Source organism: Schistocerca serialis, chromosome 2 (genome assembly GCF_023864345.2).
Source record: "Schistocerca serialis cubense isolate TAMUIC-IGC-003099 chromosome 2, iqSchSeri2.2, whole genome shotgun sequence".
Taxonomy (NCBI): domain Eukaryota; kingdom Metazoa; phylum Arthropoda; class Insecta; order Orthoptera; family Acrididae; genus Schistocerca; species Schistocerca serialis.
The window spans coordinates 614832865-614860790 of record NC_064639.1 but is presented as its reverse complement, the minus strand read 5'-3'; the positions used below and the strand labels follow the sequence as shown (position 1 = coordinate 614860790).

The following is a 27926-nucleotide window of genomic DNA, read 5'->3' as shown; positions in this document are numbered from 1 at the left end:
TTCCACCTGGCGCCTCAGTTGGACCAGCGTTCGTGCTGGACGTGCAGACCGCGTGAGACGACGCTTCATCCAGTCCCAAACATGCTCAATGGGGGACAGATCCGGAGATCTTGCTGGCCAGGGTAGTTGACTTACACCTTCTAGAGCACGTTGGGTGGCACGGGATACATGCGGACGTGCATTGTCCTGTTGGAACAGCAAGTTCCCTTGCCGGGCTAGGAATGGTAGAACGATGGGTTCGATGACGGTTTGGATGTACCGTGCACTATTCAGTGTCCCCTCGACGATCACCAGTGGTGTACGGCCAGTGTAGGAGATCGCTCCCCACACCATGATGCCGGGTGTTGGCCCTGTGTGCCTCGGTCGTATGCAGTCCTGATTGTGGCGCTCACCTGCACGGCGCCAAACACGCATACGACCATCATTGGCACCAAGGCAGAAGCGACTCTCATCGCTGAAGACGACACGTCTCCATTCGTCCCTCCATTCACGCCTGTCGCGACACCACTGGAGGCGGGCTGCACGATGTTGGGGCGTGAGCGGAAGACGGCCTAACGGTGTGCGGGACCGTAGCCCAGCTTCATGGAGACGGTTGCGAATGGTCCTCGCCGATACCCCAGGAGCAACAGTGTCCCTAATTTGCTGGGAAGTGGCGGTGCGGTCCCCTACGGCACTGCGTAGGATCCTACGGTCTTGGCGTGCATCCGTGCGTCGCTGCGGTCCGGTCCCAGGTCGACGGGCACGTGCACCTTCCGCCGACCACTGGCGACAACATCGATGTACTGTGGAGACCTCACGCCCCACGTGTTGAGCAATTCGGCGGTAAGTCCACCCGGCCTCCCGCATGCCCACTATACGCCCTCGCTCAAAGTCCGTTAACTGCACATACGGTTCACGTCCACGCTGTCGCGGCATGCTACCAGTGTTAAAGACTGCGATGGAGCTCCGTATGCCACGGCAAACTGGCTGACACTGACGGCGGCGGTGCACAAATGCTGCGCAGCTAGCGCCATTCGACGGCCAACACCGCGGTTCCTGGTGTGTGCGCTGTGCCGTGCGTGTGATCATTGCTTGTACAGCCCTCTCGCAGTGTCCGGAGCAAGTATGGTGGGTCTGACACACCGGTGTCAATGTGTTCTTTTTTCCATTTCCAGGAGTGTATAATATAAGCAAGAGGGTAGGGCCTGCTTTGAACATTTCATGTAATAAAATGTTTCATGCAGTGCTGGTACGTTATGTTTCTGTGTGTTTCCCACGATTAATGTGACTGTGAAGAGAAGTAGAAAATGAGACCTAACATGGAAATAAAGCGTCTTCGGATCATATCCAAGTAACATATTTTCTTTGTCTATGTGTGAGGAATGTTTCCTGTAAGTTTGGCCATACCGCTTCGTTCAAACCTATATAGCTCTACCAGGCTCACTTTGCTGTTACAACTTCGTATCCTATGCGCCTCAGTACTTTCTAAGACTTGATGATGGATGTAAAACCGAAACCAGTTATCAGTTTAAATAAATCAAAATGTGACCAAGGATATGAATACTTCAGTTTATTTCGATACCTGCCCGCATCTCGTGGTCGTGCGGTAGCGTTCTCGCTTCCCACGCCCGGGTTCCCGGGTTCGATTCCCGGCGGGGTCAGGGATTTTCTCTGCCTCGTGATGGCTGGGTGTTGTGTGCTGTCCTTGGGTTAGTTAGGTTTAAGTAGTTCTAAGTTCTAGGGGACTGATGACCATAGATGTTAAGTCCCATAGTGCTCAGAGCCATTTGAACCATTTTATTTCGATACCCATGTTACCGGTAACCTCGGAAAGGCGAAGTGACTCCACTGCATGACTCTAGATAACTCCATTTGATCGATCAGCACCTCCCCCAGCTAACTCTTAACTCCTCAATGTAATATAAGGCTCGTGCTGGCCTGTATACCACATTTGACATACAACTAACATTGCTTAGAAGGGAAGCTCTCCACCGCACACCCCTCTGTTTTACTGGTAAGATGGGCGAGTGGATAGCCCGCATAAACCTGACCACAGATCAAGCACAAAAACAGGAAGAAATTATACTGAACTGTGAAAAAAAAGCTAAATAAAAGCACTGAACGGTCCAAGCTAAGAAGTGCAATATTGAACGAAAGTGATCAGCCGTGGTGTCGTGGTTAAGCGGTCAAAGTGTTGTACTGTCAAGTAGACGAGCCCTGTTCAGAACACCCTCGCGCCATAAATTTTATTTTCTTTTTTTTCACAACATTATGAATTGTCCGTATTGTCATTGAAATGTTTGTTCTCTCTCTGTAGTCCTAGTCCGCCGCTCGTGGTTTCGCGGTAGCGTTCTCGCTTCCCGAGCACGGGGTCCCGGGTTCGATTCCTGGCGGGGTCAGGGATTTTCACCTGCCTCGAGATGACTGGGTGTTTGTGTTGTCCTCATCATTTCATCATCATGCAGGAAAGTGGCGAAATTGGACTGAGCAAAGACTGGATAATTGTACGGGCGCTGATGACCACGCAGTTGAGCGCCCCACAAACCAAACATCATCATCATCATCTCTGTAGTCTTAGGAGTTATCATACTATACATTGGTTATAGAATGTGAATCACGTGGTAAGAATACGTTACAGTCGCAAGTAAACGTGATTAATAGTGAGAGCAGGCGAGATGCTGCATAGACGTCTCACAGAAACGAAAACAATAAATAAACGGGTGTGAACTACAATACAACAAAGGAATTCAACAGTCAAAATTCCTAAAACGGAATGCAACTTAAAAACATTAAAAACATTTGTTTTGACAGAGCACAGAGAAACTGTGTGACTCTGAAACCGTTGCGTTCATTTTTTGCACCTTATGTGACAAACTGCTGTGTTTTACTCATTTCCTTGGGAGTGATCACATTCACATTCATTCGAACACCTAATTTGGGCAAGGAGGCATATCTCAGTCACTTACCAGGGGTACAAATTACGTGCGTTGATAAGAGATTCCTATCATACGACACACGTACTGACATTAATGCCGTGTATGACACACCAGACGTGTTTTCCGATGGAGGGTTCGGTTGACCTGTCGCCTTGTCATCAAACGTTTGCGGTTCCCATTCGAATGCCAATTCCTTTCGGCTGCTAACAGAGTAGTTGTGCAGAATCAACTGACATTATAGGTTTCTTCTTTACTCCCCGCTGTTGCAAACGTACTTTACACCACGACACAGACACAAATTTGAAAAAAAAAAAAAAAAATGATACCAGGGAGGTTTGAACAGGACTCGCCTACTTGTCAGTCCAACACCATGACTACTTCACCAAGACGCCGTTACTGTTTCGAGCTACCCTATAATTCCACTTCTTCTCCTGTTTCAATTTTACTTTTTTTTATTGTTCCGTACACGTTCTTCCTGGTGTTGATCTGTGTTCAACTTTTGAAGAGCTGTGCACTGGGCCCTCTTACCATTAAACCTGAGGGGGTCGCGATGGACAGTTTCCCCTGTTAGAAAAAAGAAAGAAAGAAGGAACAGAGAAAGAGAGAGAAGGAGAGAGAGAACTAACTAGTTCTGAGTGCAAGCTTGAGGGCGAAGAATAATGTGGGCATAACTGTTGTCAGCGACAAATACCGTTATTGCATGAAACGAGTTTGTTTCCAAAAAGACCGTCGATGTTTGCACTGTTGTGCATATATTTTCAGAGCAATAGAAATGTATATGGAGGTAAGAAATCAAACGAACTGCAGTTGGACTTTAACGAGCCACAGAAGACTACGTTTGCCTTTTACCAAGGTACTCAGAAAAAACTCCTTAAGAATCTATGAAATTAAAATAAAAAAATAAAAACTAACTATAAAATTTTTAAGTTTATTTGGATGACAAATAATATGTTTATTAAAATTTGATAACTAGTTTCGGTTGTTCAGATAATCATCTTCAGATCAATCACGGTAAAGTATTATATCTGTGTATAGAATATGGATTGACCGAATGGTCTCTCTAAGTGGTAGATGCTCATATAAGAGACAACGTCAATAAGATGCTGGCTATACCAACGTAATAAAAGGCTGATCCTAGACCGTGCTTAATAAAATTTCAGTCGACTATAAAATATTTATACTTCGTCGTTACAAAATATAACTTATCAGAACAAAACAAAAACAAGACTTGTTATGGTTTTGTGTAGGTGACATTCAAATTTGAGCAGCATGATCTACTTACATTTTATTTCTTTGGTTTTCACAAGTTATTCTATACGCTGACATAATACTTTAACATGACTGATCTGAAGATGGTTGTATGAACAGCCGAAACCGCACTGTCCAGTCGTATTAACGTGACCACCTGTCAAAAGGCTGAATAATCACATTTTGCAGCGCGGACGGCTGAGAGGTGTGCAGGAACAGAGTTAAAGAGGTTCTGGAAGATATCGATAGCAATGTGGCGCTATTCCGATTGCAGTGTTGTGGCCAACTGCGCTAGGTTCCTCTGTTGAGGAACCATGTCGCAAGCAGCCCGATCATGACGGTCTCACAGTTTCTCGATTGGGTGTAAATCCGGCGATTTTGTTGGCCAGGGCAGTACGGTAAACTCAACCTGCTGGTCGATGGCATCATGCCGAGGAAAAGAAAACAAAACTGCAGGTGGGGTTGGACATGCTCCGCAAGGATAGATGCATGCTTGTGTCGATCCATTGTGCCTTCCAGAATGACGAGATCACCCAGGGAATGTCACAGAAAACATTCCTCAGACTATAACGCTCCCTCCTCCAGCCTGGACTCTTTGCTTTCACGCGTTATACGCCGTACCCGTCAACGGCCATATGTTCTATGGAACAAAAAACATGATTCATCTGAAAGGCCACTTTTCGCCACACAGTGGACGTCCAGTTGGATACTGGCGTGCGAATCCCAACCTTCGTCACTGATGAGCAACACAGTCAGCATGGGTACGTGAACCAGGCGCCTGCTGTGGAGGGCCATACCCAGCAAAGTTCGCTGACTGGTCTTTGAGGAGACACTGTGGGTAGCTCCTTAGTTCGTCTGAGCGGTCAGTTGCTCAACGGCTGCACGTCTGTTCGTCCATCCACATCTCTGTAACCATATAGTTTAACCACGGCGGCACGCGAACAGTTTACAGACTTAGCCGTTTCGCACTTGCTTCCACTCTCGGCTCGAGAGCTCATGCTCAAGCCCATTTGGACGTCAGATAAATTGCTCTGTTTCCGCATTACGACAACGACTGCACTGTTTCCCCCCCACATGCTTTATATACCCTCCACTGCTAGTGCTGCCACATGTAATGTGTTGGTAGTTATTGCACGTTTTCGTCGAACATGGGCAGTCGCCATATTAATTTGTTTCGACCTTGCAGTTATCAAATTTTAACATCGTATATTAAGAGGGTTCTTGTATAAGTAATGCAACACTCTTTTTTCTAAAAGCAGGTCGGTTTTATTCACGATGTCAATACCTCATATTATTCCCCACTCTTGTGGCTGCAATGAACTGTTTTTCAACATAATCTCAGATCAGTGCGACGGCCTTACTCTACGTTATTGGAAGGCTGTGTACGCCTACAAGATACCACTGTACTGGTCGACATCGCAGCCAACGTCTTGTTGCATCAATAACCACCTCGTCATCTACGGAATGCTTATCGTGGAGAGCATACTTCATTCGGCCAAACAGATGGAACTCGGAAGGTGCGAGATCCGGGCTGTAAAGTGGTTAAGGAAGAACAGTCGCCGGCCGCGGTGGTCTCGCGGTTCTAGGCGCGCAGTCCGGAACCGTGCGACTGCTACGGTCGCAGGTTCGAATCCTGCCTCGGGCATGGATGTGTGTGATGTCCTTAGGTTAGTTAGGTTTAAGTAGTTCTAAGTTCTTGGGGACTGATGACCACAGCTGTTAAGTCCCATAGTGCTCAGAGCCATTTTTTTTGAAGAACAGTCAAATGAAGTTTTGTGAGCTCTACTCGGCTACACAGACTTCTGTGACGCCGTTCGGCGTCATGGAGAAAGAGAATTTCGTTTGCATTTTTGTGATGACGAACACGTTGAAGCTGTTTCTTCAGTTTCCTGCGAGTAGCAAAATACACTTCGGAGTTGATCGTTGCAGCCCAAGGGGGGACATCAGACAACACTACCAACAGAGACGTCCAGCAGTGAGGTGTTTGTGATTCGTTGATCTCCTCGAATAAGAGTGTCGGCATGTTCCAACAATGCAGGAATCATAGGTGTGTGCAACGGGCTGGCACACGGGAGATCGGACAGTTTACGCGACCTTGTTGCAATTATGACAGACGCCTCGCCCATGACTCACTGTGCTTTCGTTCACCATCAGGTCTCCCTAAACGTTTTGCAAGCCCCTATTATACCTGTGATGCTCTGGTTTTTCGCGAAAAGAAACTCAATGACAGCTGTCTGCTTGGAAAGGCTAGGCATAGCTCCGCCACCCATGGGAACTTCGTGAAACTATAGTGGCTGAAGCGGGAATTTTCCACGATGCCACACAACAAATTTCGCACTTTTCCAACTGAAATTTACCAAGAAAAAAGTGTTGCATTCCTTATTGAACGCCCATCGTATTTGTGATATAGACAATTTAACAAAATCATCTAACATATTTAATTTTTTTAAATGCCATGTTGTTGTTGTTGTTTGGTCTTCAGTCCTAAGACTGCTTTGATGCAGCTCTCAATGCTACTCTATCCTGTGCAAGCTTCTTCATCTCCCAGTACATACTGCAACCTACATCCTTCTATATCTGGTTAGTGTATTCATCTCTTGGTCTCCCTCTACGATTTTTACCCTCCACGCTGCCCTCCAGTACTAAATTGGTGATCCCTTGGTGCCTCAGAACATGTCCTACCAACCGATCCCTTCTTCTAGTCAAGTTGTGCCACAAACTCCTCTTCTCCCCAATCCTATTCAATACCTCCTCATTAGATATATGATCTACCCAGCTAATCTTTAGCATTCTTCTGTAGCACCACATTTCGAAAGCTTCTATTCTCTTCTTGTCCAAACTAGTTATCGTCCATGTTTCACTTCCATACATGGCTGCACTACATACAAATACTTTCAGAAACGACTTCCTGACATTTAAATCTATACTCGATGTTAATAAATTTCTCTTCTTCAGAAACGCTTTCCTTGCCATTGCCAGTATACATTTTGTATCCTCTCTACTTCGACCATGATCAGTTATTTTGCTCCCCAAATAGCAAAACTCCTTTACTACTATAAGTGTCTCATTACCTAATCTAATTATCTCAGCATCACCCGACTTAATTCGACTACATTCCATTATCCTCGTTTTTCTTTTGTTGATGTTCATTTTGTAGCCTCCTTTCAAGACAATGTCCATTCCGTTCAACTGCTCTTCCAAGTCCTTTGCTGTCTCTGACAGAATTACAATGTCATCGGCGAACCTCAAAGTTTTTATTTCTTCTCCATTTATTTTAATACCTCCTCCGAATTTTTCTTTTGTTTCCATCACTGCTTGCTCAATATACAGATTGAATAACATCGGGGTTAGGCTACAACCCTGTCTCACTCCCTTCCCAACCGCTGCTTCCCTTTCATGCCCCTCGACTCTTATAACTGCCATCTGGTATCTGTACAAAGTGTAAATAGGCTTTCGCTTCCTGTATTTTACCCCTGCCACCTTCAGAATTTGAAAGAGAGTATTCCAGTCAACATTGTCAAAAGCTTTCTCTAAGTCTACAAATGCTAGAAACGTAGGTTTGCCTTTCCTTAACCTAGCTTCTAAGATAAGTCATAAGGTCAGTATTGCCTCACGTGTTCCAAAAATTCTACGGAATTTATATAATATTGCTTTATAGCCGTTCCTGATAACGTGAGGTTTTTTCTGGTTCACTCTTATAGCGTTCTGTAGTCTGATGATTAACATATTCCAAAACAAAAGACGCAGCCGTGATATGTCGAATACGGAAAACTGTTTCTGTGTCCGCAGGGAAAAGTCCAGGTCGTCGCTGCCGGGCCTGTGGAAGTACCCGTCCCTCCGCGATGGGCCTCTCCACACGGGAGGCATGTGGCTGCAGGGCCGGCGGGAGGATGATGGCGCCGAGGGCCTGTGGCGCGTCCACGACCGCCTCTACGATCTGTCCGGCTGGGAAAAGTCCCACCCTGGTGGCGCGGACTGGATCACTCTCACCAAGGTATACCCAACAGTCTCCACCAACCGCACACACCTTGACTCGTGATCTAACTCATTTAGTAGGGTCTCAGTTTCATACGAAATACGACCATACAGTGCAATGTCGTCAGCAGTAGCTTGTGGACACAATAGACACGGGATTATGCGTTTGCCGTATGAGTCTGTTTTTATTTCCCACGTGACTGTAGTACAGTCGGTGAGAATTGATCCCTCGCAGTTGGCAGCACGTAGAGAAACACGCAAAATCACATTAATGACCGCGCGAGATAGCCGCACCAAGAGTACTGCAACTATCAGGGAACCTCTTTCGTCGGTTCACTACAGAGCGTTGCAAGCACAAGTAACTATGAGAATCAGTCACTAAGTTGCAACTATTACAAGGCACCAGGCGAGAGCAGAAAACATAACTTGTCTGTTTAATGTCCCATGCCGGCTCGACTACTTGGCAATCAGAACGCTATCGATTTATTCAGATACGTAATTTAAGCAACGCATTAAAAGGAAATAAAGCACTCGTAAATGCATAATGGCTGCAGTCTTGCAAAATCACTAATAGTAGCATCGATCACCTAGCCACAGAATTAACAGAGAATGTCCAGTCACTGTGCTGACGTCGGCTGGAGTGGCCGAGCGGTTCTAGGCGCTACAGTCTGGAACCGCACGACCGCAGCGGTCGCAGGTTCGAATCCTGCCTCGGGCATGGATGTGTGTGATGTCCTTAGGTTAGTTAGTTTTAAGTAGTTCTAAGTTCTAGGGGGCTGATGGCCACAGCAGTTAAGTCCCATAGTGCTCAGAGCCATTTGAACCATTTTGAACTGTCCTGACACATATGTTAACACATTTGCTGCTGCCTCGGTTTGACGAACTTTTTGAATGGGCGAGAGCAGTCACGAAATCCACAGAGTGCGACCTATGTCATATCCAAAATATCGTGCAGTACACTGAAAACTGATTAATATTTGATTTTAAGTTTTTTCACTATTTCCTGGATTGTGATACACCAGTCTACCAGTCTTGAGCATATAGTCTCGACTTCGTTTGCGATCGCTGGTTCTCCACAGAGATGATCTGCCACATCTTTCTCGTCGTCCTGACTTGTTCGATCGCGCTGGAAGGGTCTGCGCCATCTAACCACTGGATAAAATGATGACGCATTGTTGCTGTATAGTTCTACAAACTCAGCTTGGATAGTGGTAATGTTTTTCCCTTTTAAATGGAGAAGACGAATTACCGTACGATACGTTATTTTACGAGGGATATTTTTCTATCAAGGTCCGATCGGTCGCGAAATGGAAACCACAGTGACAGTTAAAAACGTTTCATTTTCAAAATTTAGCTAAACCTTCCAGCTACTTGTCTACGTAGTCGAATCGATAGTTTCAACAATTCGATTTCTCAGCTCTTGCTGAGTAGCTGCCACAGGGGAAAGGGGGGCGGGTGGACAAATACACTCCTGGAAATGGAAAAAAGAACACATTGACACCGGTGTGTCAGACCCACCATACTTGCTCCGGACACTGCGAGAGGGCTGTACAAGCAATGATCACACGCACGGCACAGCGGACACACCAGGAACCGCGGTGTTGGCCGTCGAATGGCGCTAGTTGCGCAGCATTTGTGCACCGCCGCCGTCAGTGTCAGCCAGTTTGCCGTGGCATACGGAGCTCCATCGCAGTCTTTAACACTGGTAGCATGCCGCGACAGCGTGGACGTGAACCGTATGTGCAGTTGACGGACTTTGAGCGAGGGCGTATAGTGGGCATGCGGGAGGCCGGGTGGACGTACCGCCGAATTGCTCAACACGTGGGGCTCCACAGTACATCGATGTTGTCGCCAGTGGTCGGCGGAAGGTGCACGTGCCCGTCGACCTGGCAACGGACCGCAGCGACGCACGGGTGCACGCCAAGACCGTAGGATCCTACGCAGTGCCGTAGGGGACCGCACCGCCACTTCCCAGCAAATTAGGGACACTGTTGCTCCTGGGGTATCGGCGAGGACCATTCGCAACCGTCTCCATGAAGCTGAGCTACGGTCCCGCACACCGTTAGGCCGTCTTCCGCTCACGCCCCAACATCGTGCAGCCCGCCTCCAGTGGTGTCGCGACAGGCGTGAATGGAGGGACGAATGGAGACGTGTCGTCTTCAGCGATGAGAGTCGCTTCTGCCTTGGTGCCAATGATGGTCGTATGCGTGTTTGGCGCCGTGCAGGTGAGCGCCACAATCAGGACTGCATACGACCGAGGCACACAGGGCCAACACCCGGCATCATGGTGTGGGGAGCGATCTCCTACACTGGCCGTACACCACTGGTGATCGTCGAGGGGACACTGAATAGTGCACGGTACATCCAAACCGTCATCGAACCCATCGTTCTACCATTCCTAGACCGGCAAGGGAACTTGCTGTTCCAACAGGACAATGCACGTCCGCATGTATCCCATGCCACCCAACGTGCTCTAGAAGGTGTAAGTCAACTACCCTGGCCAGCAAGATCTCCGGATCTGTCCCCCATTGAGCATGTTTGGGACTGGATGAAGCGCCGTCTCACGCGGTCTGCACGTCCAGCACGAACGCTCTTCCAACTGAGGCGCCAGGTGGAAATGGCATGGCAAGCCGTTCCACAGGACTACATCCAGCATCTCTACGATCGTCTCCATGGGAGAATAGCAGCCTGCATTGCTGCGAAAGGTGGATATACACTGTACTAGTGCCGACATTGTGCATGCTCTGTTGCCTGTGTCTATGTGCCTGTGGTTCTGTCAGTGTGATCATGTGATGTATCTGACCCCAGGAATGTGTCAATAAAGTTTCCCCTTCCTGGGACAATGAATTCACGGTGTTCTTATTTCAATTTCCAGGAGTGTACTTTGTCTTTTATCTACCGCTTCAGGTCAGAGGTCAGAGGTCTGGTGACTTGGGAGGCCAAAAGCAATGAAGAACATCATCTTGTCCATCTCTTCCAACCCAACGTTGTGGGATGCTGTTGGTTACATAACGCCGCATCTCAAGGTGAAAGTTAGGCGCTATCACACATAAAAATGAAATCATTAGAATCTTTGTGAAGTTGAGGAAACAAACATTTTTGCGGCACTTCCAGAAAGGTCCATAAACTTTGTGAACAGAAACGGCACATGACACATTCAGTATCGGCGAGTCTCCTTTATGTTCAACGACGACGCCAGGATTTTGTGATCCCAAAATTCTTACATTGTGGTTGTTTACTTTACCCAATAGCTAAAGCGTCGATTCATCCGAAAAGATGAGTCCTTCGGAAAAATTGTCCTTTGCAATCTGTTATGGTCACCGGGATACAACTGCTGCAGTAACTCCAACTTGTAAGTATTCATATCCAGGCGTCGTTAAAGAACAAGCCACATTGTTGTTTTAGGAAACTGAAGTTCCTGGCCAGCCCATGTTGTAGACTTCCGAGTGCTCCGTGTGAATGCATCTCGGATGCGCTCGACATTTTCATCTGACGTGTGTAGCCGACCACTTCCCTTTGTGTATGCAACCGACTTCCGAGAATTTTCCATGCCAGCTATAAATCTGCTTGTTCATTGGCGGCTGCTGCAAAATCGATGGGAGGGTACATGTTACACTTGAGCAATGGACTGACTTCGCGCAAATTCCAGCACACAAAATTATTTCTCTTAGAACTACATCGATACTCCGCAAGCCGTCGTACGGTGCGTGGCGGAGAATTCCCCCTACCACTACTAGTAATTTCCTTTCCTGTTCCGCTCGCAAGCAGAACGAGGGAAAAACTACTATCTATATACCTGCGTATGAGCCCTAATCTCTCGTATCTTATCTCCGTGGTCCTTAAGCGCAATGTATGTTGGCGGCAGTAGAATCATTCGGCAGTCAGCTTCAAATGCCGGTTCTCTAAATTTTCTCAACAGTGTTCTTCGAGAAGAACGTCGCCTTCGCTCCAGGGATTCCCATTTGTGTTCCCGAAGCATTTTCGTAAAACTTACGTGTTGTTCAAACCTATCGGTAATAAATCTAGCAGCCCGACTCTGAATTGCTTCGATGTCCTCCTTCAATCCAACCTGGTACGGATCCCAAACACTCGAGCGGTATTCAAGAATAGGTCGCACCACCGTTACATATGCGATCTTCTTCACAGATGAAACATTGTTTCCCAAATTCTCCCAATGGGCTGTAGTCGACCATTCGCTTCTCCACCACAGTTCTCACGTGCTCGTTCCATTTCATATCGCTTTGCAACGTTACACCCAGATATTTCCACGATTTGACTGCGTCAAGCAGTACGTGGCTAGTACTGTATCCGAACATTACAGGTTAGTTTTTCCTACTAACCCGCGTTAACTTACATTTCCCCACATTCAGATCTAGCTGTCATTCATCACACCTCTAGAAATTTTGTCTAAGTCGTTTTGTATCTTCCTACGGTCACTCAGATTCGACATATTGCCATACACCACAGCACCATCAGCAAAAAACTGCAGATTGCTGTCACCCCGTCCACCAAATCATTTATGTGTATAGAGAACAACAGCGGTCCTATCACACTTTCCTGGGGCGCTCCTGACAATACCCTGGTCTCTGATGAATACGCGCCGTTGAGAACAGCATGCTGGGTCCTATTACTTACAAAGTCTTAGAGGCACACACGTAACTGTGAACTTATTCCGTATACTGCAATGGGACACCGTGTCAAGTGCTTCCCGGAAATCTAAAAATATGGAATCTGCCTGTTGTCCTTCATCCATAGTTCGCAGTTTATCATGTGAGAAAGGGCAACCTGAGTTTCACACGAGCAATTCTTGGACATAAGCTTCTCAATCACAAGAAAATTTATTGTATTCGTACTGAGAATATGTTCAAGGATTCTGCAGGAAACCGAAGTTAGGGGTACTGGTCTGTAATTATGCGGGTCCGTTCTTTTATCCTTCCTATAGATAGGAGTCACCTGCACTATTTTCCGGTCGCCTGGGATTTGTGCTGGGCGAGAGATTCACGATAAATTCAAGCTAGGTAAGTGTTGTGTACATACTTCCACGTAGTCAGTGCGTACACAACTTTCCCACTAGAGCGCGCCCCGCTAAACACAACAGTGCAGGCGCAGCGCTCGTCCGTCTCCGCACTACGAGAAAGCGCTGCCATAGAGACGGACCAAATTCTGCTTCCGCCGATCCGCGTATTAATATGTAACGCAGCCAATGAGATTGCTGCTAACGTAGAACCTGTTTTCCTCGCGGATCACACTCGCGCAGTGATACACGAACGCGCGAGGTATTATAACGAGTGTACAGACCTCCGATTAGTCAGTCTGCATTTGTCTGCACCAGTCTGCATTAGTCTGTACCAGTCTGTACGAGTTCTACATTTGTCTGTACCAGTCTATAGTCAAGTTTCAGTCTGCGCCTAATAAGATTACCATATTCCTGTACATAGCCGTGAAGATAAACGTATAGACACTTTTGTCAAGTATCAGAGATATATGTGAGGATAAGATTAACGTACCAATAGCAAAGGAACTTCAGATTGTCAATTTTGGTCGCCGTCAATCTGCTTCTCTAAGCGTGCAAGTGGCATTTCTATCGTCTGACCTAACGGCAGAAGATAAACATGCCATGATAAGACCACGAGACATATTGCTGACACTCGCCTACTTCGTTAGAGCGACAAGTCAAATAATCTGATCGTGTGCATACTGAAGGTCTTACAGTACGCACACCACAGTAAGGGGCCAGTGCCTTGGAGTACTCTTGGTAAAACCGAATTGTGATTCCATCTGGTGACTTACTTGCTTTCAAATCTTTCAATTGTTTCTCTATGTTAGTGATGCTTGTTACTACATTGTCTATATGAGAGTCTTTCTGATGGTCTTATGGTGTAGTCGTGATGTATCTACAAGCAAACACCACCACATCTCGATAAAAACATCGAACTTTCCTCCATCGAGTGTTTCTGACTTTTATAATTTACCTGTAACAGATCAATTGAAATCTATTCTCTATATATATTCATAAAGAAAGAATAGACTTCAATTGAGTTGTTACAGGGCAAATTGTAAAATATATATAGCAGACATTAAGTATGTATCTCCCAGATCTGCTCCCAAGCCCTTTTATAGATTCACCTGCAATATAGGCTGCCCTGCATGACAGACATGTTCTGTGGGAATAGTATCAGCCTGACTTATCAATCTGCTTTGCAGGGCAGCTAACGATTTTCCAGCTGTTGACATACAGGTTGCTCTGCATGTCCAGCATGTTTTGGGAATAGTATTGACCCACTCCACCGATTCGTTTTACAGGGCCAAGAAATGCAGATATGTAGATATGAGCAGAGAGAGGGAGAGAGGAGTTGAATAGTGAGAGAGCGAGGAGGATGAAGTGTTCAGAGAAAGGGGTGGAGAAGGAGGTGGACAGATAGAGAAGGGGGAGAAGTTGATGGACAGAGAGATAGGGAGGTGAGGGGAGGTGGTGAGCTGTGCAAGTAGTATTGGCCTAACTTGTAGGGACTACATGCACAGATGGACTTGGCTGAGCAAAGAGAAGTGGTGGGAATAGATGAATATTGTGGGACAGGAGAGGATGAGGTGGACCGAGAATATGTGGAGGAGGATGAGATGGACAGAGTGAGTGGGGAAGGGGACATGGACAGAGGGTAGGAGAAGATTGACAGGGGAGAAAGATGGGATAGGCAGAGAGAGGTGGGCAGTGGGGAGGGACACTGAGGCAGTCGAGGAGGGGCAGCCAGATAGACTGGGGAAGGAAAAGCTGAACACCGAAAGGGAGAGAAGGTGAAGTGTGCAATATAAGTATCAAATGTGTACGTGAGCAGATCCATGAGGTAAAATTTCTCGTATATACAAAGCAGTGCATGTGTGTATATATATATATATATATATATATATATATATATATATATATATATATATATATATATATATATGTACAGACCCTGATGTATAGGCTGCCCTGCACAACAGGCTTGTGTTGCAATGGTATTGCCTGCCTTATCGACTTGATTTGTAGGACAGTGTTCACATCAGTGGCAAGAAATGGTATTCATGCCTCTGACATGTTGGCTGTCTGACGTAACAAACACGTTGTGAGAGTAGTATCAGCATGCTTCATTGATCTGTTTTGAACTGCTGAACAGCAGTGCAGGGGGGGTGGGGTGGATAGTGAGAGAGGGGGGGGGGGGATCAGGTGGACAGAGAAAGGGGGAAGGTGGAAGTGGATGGTGGATGTAGAGAGAGGGGAGGAGGAGTTGGATAGAGCGTGAAGCAGGCGATATGGACATGAAAGGGGGTGGAGGATATGTACAGAGAGAGGTGCATGGATGGGATGGAGAGAGATAGAGAGGTGACAGATGTACATAGAGAGGGGCGAGAAGGGAAAAGAGAGGGGATGTACAGGGAGAGTGGGAAGAGGAGATGGTCAGAGAGTTGGGGAGGAGGCATTTTGTGTAACTAGTATTGGCATACTTTACAGGAGCACCACATATAGATGATCAAAGCTCATTAGAGAGATAGGTGGGAGAAGATAGTGAGAGAGGAGGGGATGAGTTGGACAGTGGGAGTGGGAAGGAGGATGAGACGTAGAGAGAGGGGAGGAGGAAATACACAGAGTGTAAAGGAGGATGAGACGGACAGAGTGTGTGTGAAGGAGCATGGGATTACAGAGAGAGAGGGAGCAGGAGATGTACAGAAGAGGGGAGTGGGGCAAATGGTCAGAGAGGGAGAGAAGGAAGTAGACAGAGAAAGGGAAAAAGAGAGGGACATGCAGGAGGCAGGTGGAAGACATAGATAACAGGTGAAAAGAGAAGAATGGTGAGGAGATGGACAGAGAGAGGTAGATGAGGGTATGGACAGAGAAAAGCAGAGGAAGATATGTGTTGAGAGATGGGATGGAGAAGATGGACAAAGAGAAGGGGGTTTTAGAAGATGGAGAGACAGAGAGACTGGGGAGGAGGAGGTGGACAGGCAGAGGCGGGAAGAAGAGGCACACAGAGAGGTGGCAGGAGAAACAGCTGTTAGTAGGGAGGGGAGAAGAAGTGATATGTGCAATATGTATGTATCGAACATGTACGCTCGTGAAGCCGCGGAGTAAAGGCTAGCTGAATAATAAATCCATTAGGGAAATTTCAACCCTTCTAGAGCTGCCCAAATCGACCGTTGGCGATGTGACCGTGAAGTGGAAACGGGAACGAACAACCCCACCTAAATCAACACCACGCAGTTATTATATACTGACGGACAGTGGCCGCCTACATCTACTTCTGCAACAATACTCGGCAAGCCACCAGACGGCGTGTATCAAAGGCTATTTTTTCTGGTAGCATTAACTGATGCTTTATGTCTTGTTCCATTCGCGAATGATGCGTGGGAAGAATGATTACCGGTAAACCTCTCTGTTAACTTTAATTTATTGAATTTTCTCATTGTGATCATTTTGCTATGTGTGGGACGAAGAAAAATGTTGTCCGACCCTTCCTGGAACGTAATCTCTCAGAATTTCAATAGTAAACCTTTCCATCGAAGGACTGCAGAGGGTGGTTGTAGAAAATCGCCTGAAATCAGCGGAAGGAATCATTCGTAAATTCCAAAGTGCTACCAGCAGTCCACCTTGCACAATGACTCTGTGGAGAACGTTAAAAAGATTGGAGCACAATGGTCGAACAGTGCCTCGCAAGCTACAGAGCTCTGTAGTCAATGAGAAATGACACTTGAGATGGCGTAGAGAGCGAAGTCACTGGTGTGTTGGTGGATGGAAACGAGAGATTTGGAACGATGAATCACGCTATACCTTCTGGAAGGGTTTGGGTTGGCGAATAACTGGAGGACGTTACCTGCCATCGTGTGTAGTGTGAACGGAGAAGTAAACAGGAGGTGGTGTTGGGTGTGGGCGTCTTTTTGTAGTTTGGGTGTGGTCCCCTTATTGCGTTTAAGAAAATGCTAAATGTGGAAGGACATGAACAAATTTTACAACATTCAGTACAGTTGTACAGTTGAGAACGAGTTGGGAGACGATGATTGTATGTGTTCCATCACACTCAGCCACGGCAGATTGAAAAGCAGCAAATTTAGAGTTGTGATTGCAGCAGTGCGACTCCACGAGGGCGCTGCCAGCGAGAGCGCCACGGCGACACCAGAGCTGGCGAGAGTCAGCGTGTGAGACCGGCTGGACGCATTGGGAGAATGGGGGGCACGACTAAGCAAGCAACATGAGAGGCAACCTGAGTGCCACCGAGCAGCCGAACAGGACGGATTTCATCGGACAGTGGAGTGGCCGTGGTCTCGTCGGCGGCCCATAAGCTGAGTGTGCTTTCCGAACAGCGGGAGTATGGCAAGCCCGGTGCTGTTTCCTATAGAGCAGTCTGTTCCTGGTGGTTTCAGGAAAGCGCGAATTGGGGTAGCGTCTTGAGCTGTGCGAGTGTGTTGTCTTACAGCGCTCCCCTCACTTTTGGCTCAAGTTGTTGTGCACTGTGTTCTTTATACGACCGGTACAATCCTTATACGACTGAGCAGACTGTCTTATTGGTGAATACACAGGTTCTTAGACTGTACTGAGGTGATTATTTATTATTGGGTGTTGGTTTTACAGTATAATAGAGTATCCCTACTTGTATCATAACCATTCCAGCCAATTGTGCAATAGTACTCAGTGAACCATTGGGTTATTTTATCGTATCCTTTTAACACAATTAAGTAAAGTAAACCATTGGCATATTTTGGTGCCTTCGGTCTAGTGCTGTTGTAGTACGCTCTGGTTCCTTAGGCAATGAGCGAGTCATGAACCTTGCGTATTCTTGTTAATGTTGTTGCTCATATTGCCAGTTTCGTGTACAAGACCTTAAAGCTATTTTGGGAAGTTATTTGAAAACGCTCTCTCATCCTGTTCTAATTTTGAATTGAAACGAAATTCCTCGCATCTTGTTATATTTCAAATTTCTTGTCTTTGTGTTATTTGGCAGAGACTGTGGGCACGATTATTCAGAGCGAACTTTCACATACCTGTTCTCACTGTTATAACAAAATTATATTTGGTGCTCTGGCCTGTGTGCAGTCAATTAATTTTTGAACGCGATGTCTGTTTTCAAATTGTTCTCATTCTGCGAATGGCCCCAGTATAGCTTTATCATGTAATTAGCTTTCGATATTATGGTTACTATCCTTGTGGCGTATTACATGGATTTGGATTTAAGTAATTGAAGTAGTTGTTGCATTTTGCCTCAATTTAAAGGTCATTTTTCTGCTATTGAATATTTCTTGTTAGACATTTGTTGTTGGATTTTAAGGCAATATTCTTATAAGTTTTAATAGTAATTATGAAAGAAAATTTCTGCCATGTTGTTAAATATACTGACGGAAAAAAGTCGTAACACTAAGAAGGGTTTGTGCGACATAAACTAAAGTTGGTAAACGTAATTCTACACTGAAAGATGATGACTATGAGAATTTCGCACTAATCGTATAAGAGTGGCGCTAGTAGTGCCACTATGAGGATGCAAATCAGGTTTGCTTTAAATACACGCAGCAACGGTCGTGAGCGTTAGTTACCTTTGAGATTGAGCGTGGTGCGTTGATAGTCAAGAATGCCTTTAAGACAACAAAGACACCATTATCAAAACCTCATTGAATTTGAACGAGATCGTGTAATAGAGCTATAAGAAGCTGGATGTTCCTTCTGCGATACCGCAGAAAGGCATGGCAGGAATGTAGCCACTGTACATAGTTGCTGGCAGCGGCGGTCACAAAAATGCACGGTTACAAGAAGAAAGGGCCCCGGGTTGCCACGTGGCACTACCGAGAGGGAAGCCATTGCGTTCGGCGTATGACTCTGGCGCATCGTACTGCATCTGCAGCAGCAATTCGCACCATAGTGACACAACGAACTGTTTCTAGGACAGCTTTGAGCCAGACGCTCTGTAGCGTGTATTCCTCTGACCCCAAACCACCAGCATTTGCGACATCATTGGTGTCAAGTGAGACTCATTGGAGGGAAATGTGGAGGTCTGTTGTGTTTATAGATGAAAGCTTTTTCTATCTCGGTGCCGGTGATGGCCGTGTGTTTGTTAGCAGCAGGCCAGCTGAGGGGCTGCAACCAACCTGTCTGCGTGCTAGGTACACTGAAACTATAGTGGGATTATGGTCCGGGGTGCGATTTTGTATGACAGCAAGAGCACTCTCGTGGAAACCCCAAGCATCCTGACTGCACATTTGTACGTCAGTCTGGTGATTCGACCTGTTATGCTACTATTCGGAACAGCATTCGATGGGATGCTTTTCAACAGGATAACGCCCGCCCACATACCGCTATTGTAACCCAACACGCCGTACAGAGTGTCGACAGGTTACCTTGGCCTACTCGATCACCAGATGTGTCTCCAATCGAGCACATATGGGACGTAACCGGAGGACGATTCCAGCGTCATCTACAAATGGCATTAATCATCCCTATAGTGAGCAGCCAAGCACAACAGTCATGGAACTCCATCTCACAAACTAACATCTGGCACAGTCAATAAAATCTTCTGGGTTTGAGGCCGTATTGTCATCTGTAGACTCCGCTCAGTCTCCTATTCGCCGATTTCCACCAATGGCAAGCAGTAAAGGAAACTCCAATGGAAAACGCCTATTTCCGCCAGTGACAGCAAGCAATGCAAAGACCTATAAAATGAACTCCTAATACCCTTCCTCCTCGCCGTCACATCCAATGACAGCACTCCTCCATAGTATATGAGTATCCAAACTAGTGCTCATTCAGCAGTTAGCAATACACCTTAAGGAAGGTGCCTTGCAACAGTCGCCGAAACGTCGGAATTTTACAGATGACAATGCGGCCTCAAACCCAGAAGAATTTTATTGACTGTGACAACAGCCGAGGAAGCCTACGTTTATATTTAACATCGGCACTTGTACAGCACAATTCAGGCACGTTTGCATGGTTGTGTTCAACATTCTGGCGGTCACACCTGTTGTTAATTTACCAGCATTTCACATTTGCAATGGGTTATCTCGCGCTTACGTTAATCTGTGATCTTAGTGTATTAATCACTTAAATGTGTTGCCTAGACATATGTAATCCCGAAATTTCATTACTCTACATTAGCTATTTTTTTGGTGTTGCGATTTTTTTCCGTCAGTGTAAAAGTTTTAAAATTATGATCACTCACCACTCAACGCAGCCCTTCCACCTTCTCTTTCGTCACAGTACGTATCGCCATGAGAGTGCACCCTGTCATAAAGCAGCATCTGTGGGGCAATGGTTTGTGTGCATTGGAATTTGTGAAATGGACTGGCCTGCGAAAGTCCTTACCTGAACATCTTTGGGATGAATCAAAACGTCTAATTCGCTCCAGGCCCCAGCACCCATCACTAACTTCTCTTGTTTCGGCTCTTGAGGAATAATAGGCTGCCATTCCTTCACGGAGATTCAGACACAACACTGAAAATGTTCTCAGCGAAGTTCAAGCAGTCACAAAGGCGAAGAGTGGACACAGCCCATATTAATGTCCAATAACAGTTGTCCGCATACTTCTGATCACATAGTGTAGCTCACAGATTATAGTTTGCTTTTGTTGGGAATATTGCTGAATTAGAATGATGGAATTTCAAGTCTGTGTCAGTCACGAGTAACTGAACCGTAAATACAATTCTTAACTCTTCAAAAAACATGGCGTAATGGATAAAGCTGGTATTGTCAAAATAAAGAAAATGTCAACGTTACCAGTTGCCATAGAATCAATGTTGAGGGGACATTATTGTCAGGTTTAGAAAGTGCTGGCCATGCGTCTGCGGAATATCATTTACGATGGCTTAAAAATGCGAGGGATTTTGTTGTGGATGGCAGTTCATTTAAAATTACGGATTATTAGATCTGTTATATTCCGAAAACTGTGTTCAAAAATCTGTAGTCCAAGTAGACTGTATTAGATAAAATTAATTTCCTCACCACAATAACTATTTTTTTACATCCTTTAAAATGAATTGATAACGTTGATAAAGAAGTAAACTTGTAACATTACTGGGCACATCCACTAAAAGACATATTCTCTTGTGTAGTGTATTTACATACTCATTATGATGATGTCTTGTTTTGCTAGCTTCTATGTAACAAATGATGTGGACATGAAAGCACACAGTCATAACGCCCCTATCGCCTACTCGCAGGGAACGGACATCACCGAGGCTTTCGAAGTACACCACATCCGCAACGTCGCGGACGTCATGTTGAAGCAGTTCTACGTCAGGGATGCGAGGACACGACGAAACTCACCGTACACTTTTAAGGAGAACGGTTTTTATCGCACGCTCAAGGCTCGAGCACGTGAAGCATTAGCGAATGAAAAATACGTCGGATCAACAGGTACCATGTACTCTAAGGTAAGACACGTAGCTGCTATTGGACTTAGCTGAACAGCATGCAAAGTATATCGAGGTAAGAGGTATATTTTATAATCAACACAATTAGCTATTTCAGTCTCATTTAATATCAATATTTACTTCTGTACGAAGCGTTGTGGGAACATGCTGCTGTCATCGAGTGCCCATCTATTAATTATAAAGGGCGTCCCATAAAGAACGCAACTTTTGAAATGCCTGCCATTCTTGTTCCACAAGTTGGGAGATCTGTTTCCTTTGTGGTTAGCAATAGAGTGCTTCACGATAGGACAGCATGCTGTTGTAGTGAAAACGTATTACGAAGGTGACTAATATTGTGCAGATAGCTAGTTTCAACTCAAGCGCCGAGCATTTACCCATTGGGTGCTTGCGAAACAAAGAGGAGACAACAATGTCATATTGAAAATAATGTTCACTGATGAGACGCACTCTGTGCTGAATGACCTCGCGAACAAGCAAAATTTTAGGATTTACGGCACAGAAAACTTTCGAGTAATTGTGGAGATGCCATCACATCCACAACGAATGACTATGTGGTGTGGCATTTGGGCCGAGGAAATAGCTGGGCCGCACTTCTTCAAAGATGATGGTGGAAGCGCATTAACAGTGGTCGGCGAACCAAACGCAAGAGAGAGATTTCGTGGTCTGAACTGGACCGAGTGAATGCTGAAGTAGTTCGGCTTCAACAAGACGGCCGGGTGTCGATTGTAACAATGGACTAGTGACGAGAGAGATTCCCTGGCCGGGTGATTTCTCGCAATGATGACGTGAACTGGCCACCAAAATCTTTTGATTTGACACCATGTGATTCCTTTCTGTGGATTATTTTTGAAGTCTTATCTGCACACGAAGAAACCACGACCTCTTCCAGAGCTCAAGGTCAAATTCAGAGTTTGGTTTCAGAACTATAGGTGTAAGTACGTTGAAAAATTATGTAAAATTTCATCGAAAGAACGAGAGGGCACATGCAGAACCTTTGAGTTACAACATATTTCATACACCACGCAGGTGGCGTACACTGCAATATAATGTGAATTACTTAATTTCGTCAATAAATTTATATGTTATTATGCACTCAGTTCTTCATAGGACACCATTTATATGTTTTTTATGTCTGCATATGCCAGAGGTACGATAGTTTTGTTGGTGAGTGTGCCGGTGAGATTAGCTGCTAAATTCTGCGAAGTAATTTACAGGGGGATACGATCCAAATACAACTGTTAAATAGAAAAACTTCGGTATTTAATTCCACTCGCACACACACTAACAAAAATGTCGCACTTATGGTGCATGTTGTCAAACAAAATAATGCATAATTACCCGAGATGTATCTGATAATGCTGCCGAAACGAGTCGTACTAAAGGAAATATTGGTATTAAACATAATTAAAGTAGCAAATCGCGTTGTTTATAAAATTCTCCACAGGGTATTTTTTTAGTTATTTTGTTATATCCAGTGTTATGTTTTTTGTGGTTTCCATATTGATTTGTAACGAAACCATAGTGTCTTATTTAATCCAAGACCATACTTGGAAAACGCCCCAAGATTTTGCCAGAGTAAGGTTTGAGTTAATGAAATGCTAACTACCCCAAGATGGGCGCCAAAATGTATAAATTAATCTTTGATACATACCGAGTGATCAAAAAGTCAGTACAAACTTGAAAACTTAATAAACCACGGAATAATGTAGATAGAGAGGTAAAAATTGACACACATGCTTGGAATGACATGGGGTTTTATTAGAACAAAAAAATAAAACAAAGTTCACAAAACGTCCGACAGATGGCGCTGGACAGCAAAACTGCTACCATGACGGGTGAGAGGTACGCCGATATGTTACAGAATCGCATCATCCCCAGCCTGGCTGATAAACACCTGCTGGAACGTACGACGTTTATGCAGGATGGTGCTCCACCCCATATTGCTAGACGCGTGAAAGATCTCTTGCGTGCGTCGTTTCGTGATGATCGTATGCTAAGCCGCCACTTTCGTCATGCTTGGCCTCCCAGGTCCCCAGACCTCAAACTCAGTCCGTGCGATTATTGTCTTTGGGGTTACCTGAAGCCGCAAGTGTATCGTGATTGACCGACATCTCTAGGGATGCTGAAAGACAACATCCGACGCCAATGCCTCACCATAACTCCGGACATGCTTTACAGTGCTGTTCACAACATTATTCCTCGACTACAGCTATTGTTGAGGTATTTTCACGTTTTTTATTATTGCATATACGAAAAGAGCCGCGAAATATCTGTTAATAATGCTGTGCTTTGCTTTTCTTTATCATCATTACCCTTTAGCGGAATAAAATGTATATATGGAAGTCTTATTGTTCTGTATCTGGCCTACAATTTAAGGAACGATTTTTCGTAACTGCAACTCATGCTAAGAATCAATATATCTTCCCTACTTCATAGTGATTAAAAGTTGAAATTACTTTGTTATGAGCACTGATGTTACAGTCCGTGTGATCGTTCAAAAACACAAGTTCGCAGTGGATTTTATTTCTCGTTAAAATGCTATTTCATACCACGACTAGCCCAAGAACATGAGACTCTCATTAAAAAATACGTTGTCACTATAAAGTTTGCCAGATCAGAACGGAGCACAGCAAGATTCCTATCAGATCCTGAAGGTACATTAAATTATTTGCACTGTAAATTATATCCTATCAACAGCCCGCGTCAATCTGCAACACATCATAAAATCTGCTGATCTTCACTGCCAGTCTGGGAGCTAAAAGAAATAATATTATTTTTACTATTATTTTACCGCTTCCTTGCGGTATGCTCGACTATATTGTAAGTCGTTTAAATACGCCGCGGCAGCGGCTCTTCGTTCTCCACGCAGCTCAGCACCACAGATAATATTTATATAACTGAAAAATGTCTCAACAGGATGGGATAATATGCAAGCAAGCTTAACAATAAATAATACAAGTTTTCATTTAAACACCTCTATTAAAACCTTTAAATATCTCAGTGATTACAGACCTTGTGAATTCACACGTAATGGCGTACATTGCTTAGTCTCGACAAAAGAATGCTACACTAGCGTTCGCTACTACGACACAGGATATCTTACTCGTTCGACTCCCAGATGAAGAAGACAAAGAAATTGCTATTCGTCACGTATTATATACTAGTTACTTATTTTAATCTTTGTTCGACATTTATCGTCTGTGGCGGTTTCATTACTCGCCGACGCAGATATTCTCAAAAATAAATAATAAAAAAAAATACATAATTTTATACAATAACACAATATGATACATATAATTTTCTCGTTACTACATAATATGTTGTTTTTGTTTCTTACTAGACGTTACAGTATGATGGTGGACATATTGAGCATTTCCTATAAAGAACATCATCTCTACTTTGTCTTACTTTGTTATACTAATTACTGCTATTCTGATCAGATGAAGCGCCATCTGTCGGACATTTTTTGAACATTTGTATTTTTATGGTTCTAATAATACCCCATGTCATTCCAAGCATGTGTGTCAATTGGTACCTCTCTATCTACATTATTTCATGATTTATTCAGTTTTCAAATTTATACTGACTTTTTGATCACCCGGTATATTAATATGATTATGCAAACAAGCTCACAGTGGAAACCAATTAATTGAAGGGTTAATATTTGGAAATACTGTTGTTTAGTTTTTGATTAACAGTACGCGATTGCGTAATGATGTTACAAACTTTCAGGGATGGTGGAGAAGGGCAATTGGAAATGTTGTCAAAATCTGACTGAATATTTCTGCAGCTTTTTCAGATGGTAATCCAATACAGATAACTGCATCGTCTGCAAAAAACTGAGGTTACTGTTAACATTATCTGGCAAGATGAACAGAAACAATCTCGATATATTTCCCGGGGGACATTCCTAAAGTTACATCTGTGGCTGTCGTTAAATCTCTACGTCCAAGATAATATTCTGCGTCCTCTCTTTCTTTAAAATACTGCTCTTTCTTATGGTTATGCTGATATCTAAGAATAGTGCGTGAGTATAGAGCGTTGACAAACTTAAATGTTGTCAAGAAGATCGGAGATATGGCGTATACTGTGGTGTGCACACTGTCGTTCCCAGCGCACATCAGACGTGGGTTCACTCATCACAAATTGTAAGTGTAGGCGGCAGCAGTCCAAACATACTCACACTGGACTCGTATTCGGGAGGACGACGGTTGAAACCCGCGTTCGACCATCCTGATTTAGGTTTTCCGTGATTTCACCAAATCGGTTCAAGCAAATACTGGGATGGTTCCTTTGAAAGGGCACTGCCGACTTCCTTCCCTAACCCGATGGGACCGATGACCTCGCTTTTTGATCCCCTCCCCCCAACTAAACAACCAAACATATTTCCCTGAGCTGCACCAGAAGTCTCCGTCTTGTGTTCAGTATTTTAAATTCTGCCTCTGAAGAACAGTACAAACATTGATTTTCAAAATTTTCCTTGATTACTGCAACGCTATGTATATGATCGTGTGACAGCAATTCCTAGTAAGCTTACTGCGACGAGCTGGGTCACACCATTCACATAATAACATTTTTCCACTTCTGGAGCATTGATTTCCGGTGTTGCGTCAAGTTTTCTTCTTTAATTGATCTCTCATTTCTAATGTAGATACTAGATAACGAAGAAACCACCGCAGAAAAAACCACTAGCAATGAAGGGTGAAGCTTTGGCGATGTCATCAGAAAAATCGTCAAACAAATTTCGGCCGAAGAACCCGAGACAGAAGCCAACAACTCTTCACTCCATGTTTGGTGCTGATTACGTTTCCAGAACATTCTGGAAAATGCAGAAAGTAGTATTTAAGTAACAATATTTCCAGTAAAGTGGAACGATCCATGTGGTGCAATGTTATGGCCTCCATGTTCAACTCATCGGAATATCTGGGTTATTTATTTAGACACGCTTGAAAGAGCTTGAAAGAAGAAGTTATTAGCTCTTGAAACTTTATCACATTTGAAGGGGTGAACAAACTACGCCACAAAAAGTACGATAGGACGTGTTCTACTGGATCGTTTAGCAAAACTTGGATGCATCCGGATACCAAAATTACTTTTTGTTTGTTGTGAAGCTCTCAAATAAGAGCCCATCTGTATTGCCTTTTACTATCTCTTTTATTATTTCGTACAATCTGTATCTTATTTTCCATTTAACTATACTTTGCAAGAGGCAGTCACAGTCTTTTGAACTTTAAAATACTCAGCAAAATACAAACACTGAGTATAACTGGACAGATTAAATTTTAACGATAACGAGTGATCAGGAAGAACCCATAAAATAACAATTAAAATTTGAGGAACAATTTTCATTGTAGTCGTCGCGAACTACATTGATCAACATACACAATGACCTAGCAGGACCACAAGGCAATCAATACTCTATGTAGATTAATCAATCACTGTAGAGTTTCCCAGTCATTATTGTTTTCGATAGTTGATAATAAGAAACATGTGTGGGGAGAAATTTCTCTGCTTGCTATTTTTGCTATTGGAGGAACAACTGTGCATGTATATATTAGAAGGTCGCGAAGGGTTTGAAAGAAACAGAGGACAATTAATTACATATTTGGCGTAAAGGAACAAATCCGCTTCTTTTGTACAAACTGCTCCAGACTTCAGGCGCCCCCACTTTTTTAAGAAGCACCTAGTGAAACCTGCACGATGCCGTTCTACAAGCTAGAATGCGCATGCGGTGTGCGCCAATCCAATGCTTCTCACCCACCGATGTGCCATAATGCAGCATTGATTGCGATTAGGATCAATGGGAAAGGGCAGGGATACTGTCCTCCGATTGATCCGTGCTTGGAGTTGCCTAAATGTAACATTATGTGTCAATTACTGTGGTTGTAGATTCATGCTGTAAGAGGGTATAATGATCACTGTAAGTACATCACCGCGTTTCTTGTAAGCGGGGTCGATCACAGAAGAATGATATTCTTCCGAAACTGAGGAGGGATATGTTGGACTCTTCCACGGTGGAGTGGCAGCTTTCATTTATGTGAGCGACAACGTTCTTAGCCACAGTGCTGAGAGACTGAAGAAGGGGGCATTACGCGATTGGAGCGCCTGCAGGTACTGTTGGACAGGTGATACTTCTACCTCGGACACTTTCGGACCTGCAAACCGTATTGACGGAGAAACTGGATGTCCTGCAGACGCCTCACTGTTTTGAGGGATGGGTGGGGTAATAACAGATCATGTAGTTTCACCATATGTCTTTGAGGGCCTCCCCCCCCCCCCCCTCCCCATGAACCATGGACCTTGCCGTTTGCTGGGGAGGCTTGCGTGCCTCAGCGATACAGGAAGCCGTACCGTAGGTGCAACCACAACGGAGGGGTATCTGCTGAGAGGCCAGACAAACGGGGG

General features: G+C 44.7%; 1 protein-coding gene across 1 annotated transcript in view; it reads left to right on the top strand.

Moving 5' to 3' along the window:
- Positions 1 to 27926, top strand: part of LOC126455644 (cytochrome b5-related protein-like) — a 117442-nt gene that overhangs the window by 74332 nt on the left and 15184 nt on the right. Inside the window, exons 2-3 of the mRNA XM_050091411.1 lie at positions 7953 to 8157; positions 21309 to 21521. Coding sequence (XP_049947368.1) covers positions 7953 to 8157; positions 21309 to 21521 — 418 coding nt within the window. The remainder of the gene's footprint in view (positions 1 to 7952; positions 8158 to 21308; positions 21522 to 27926) is intronic.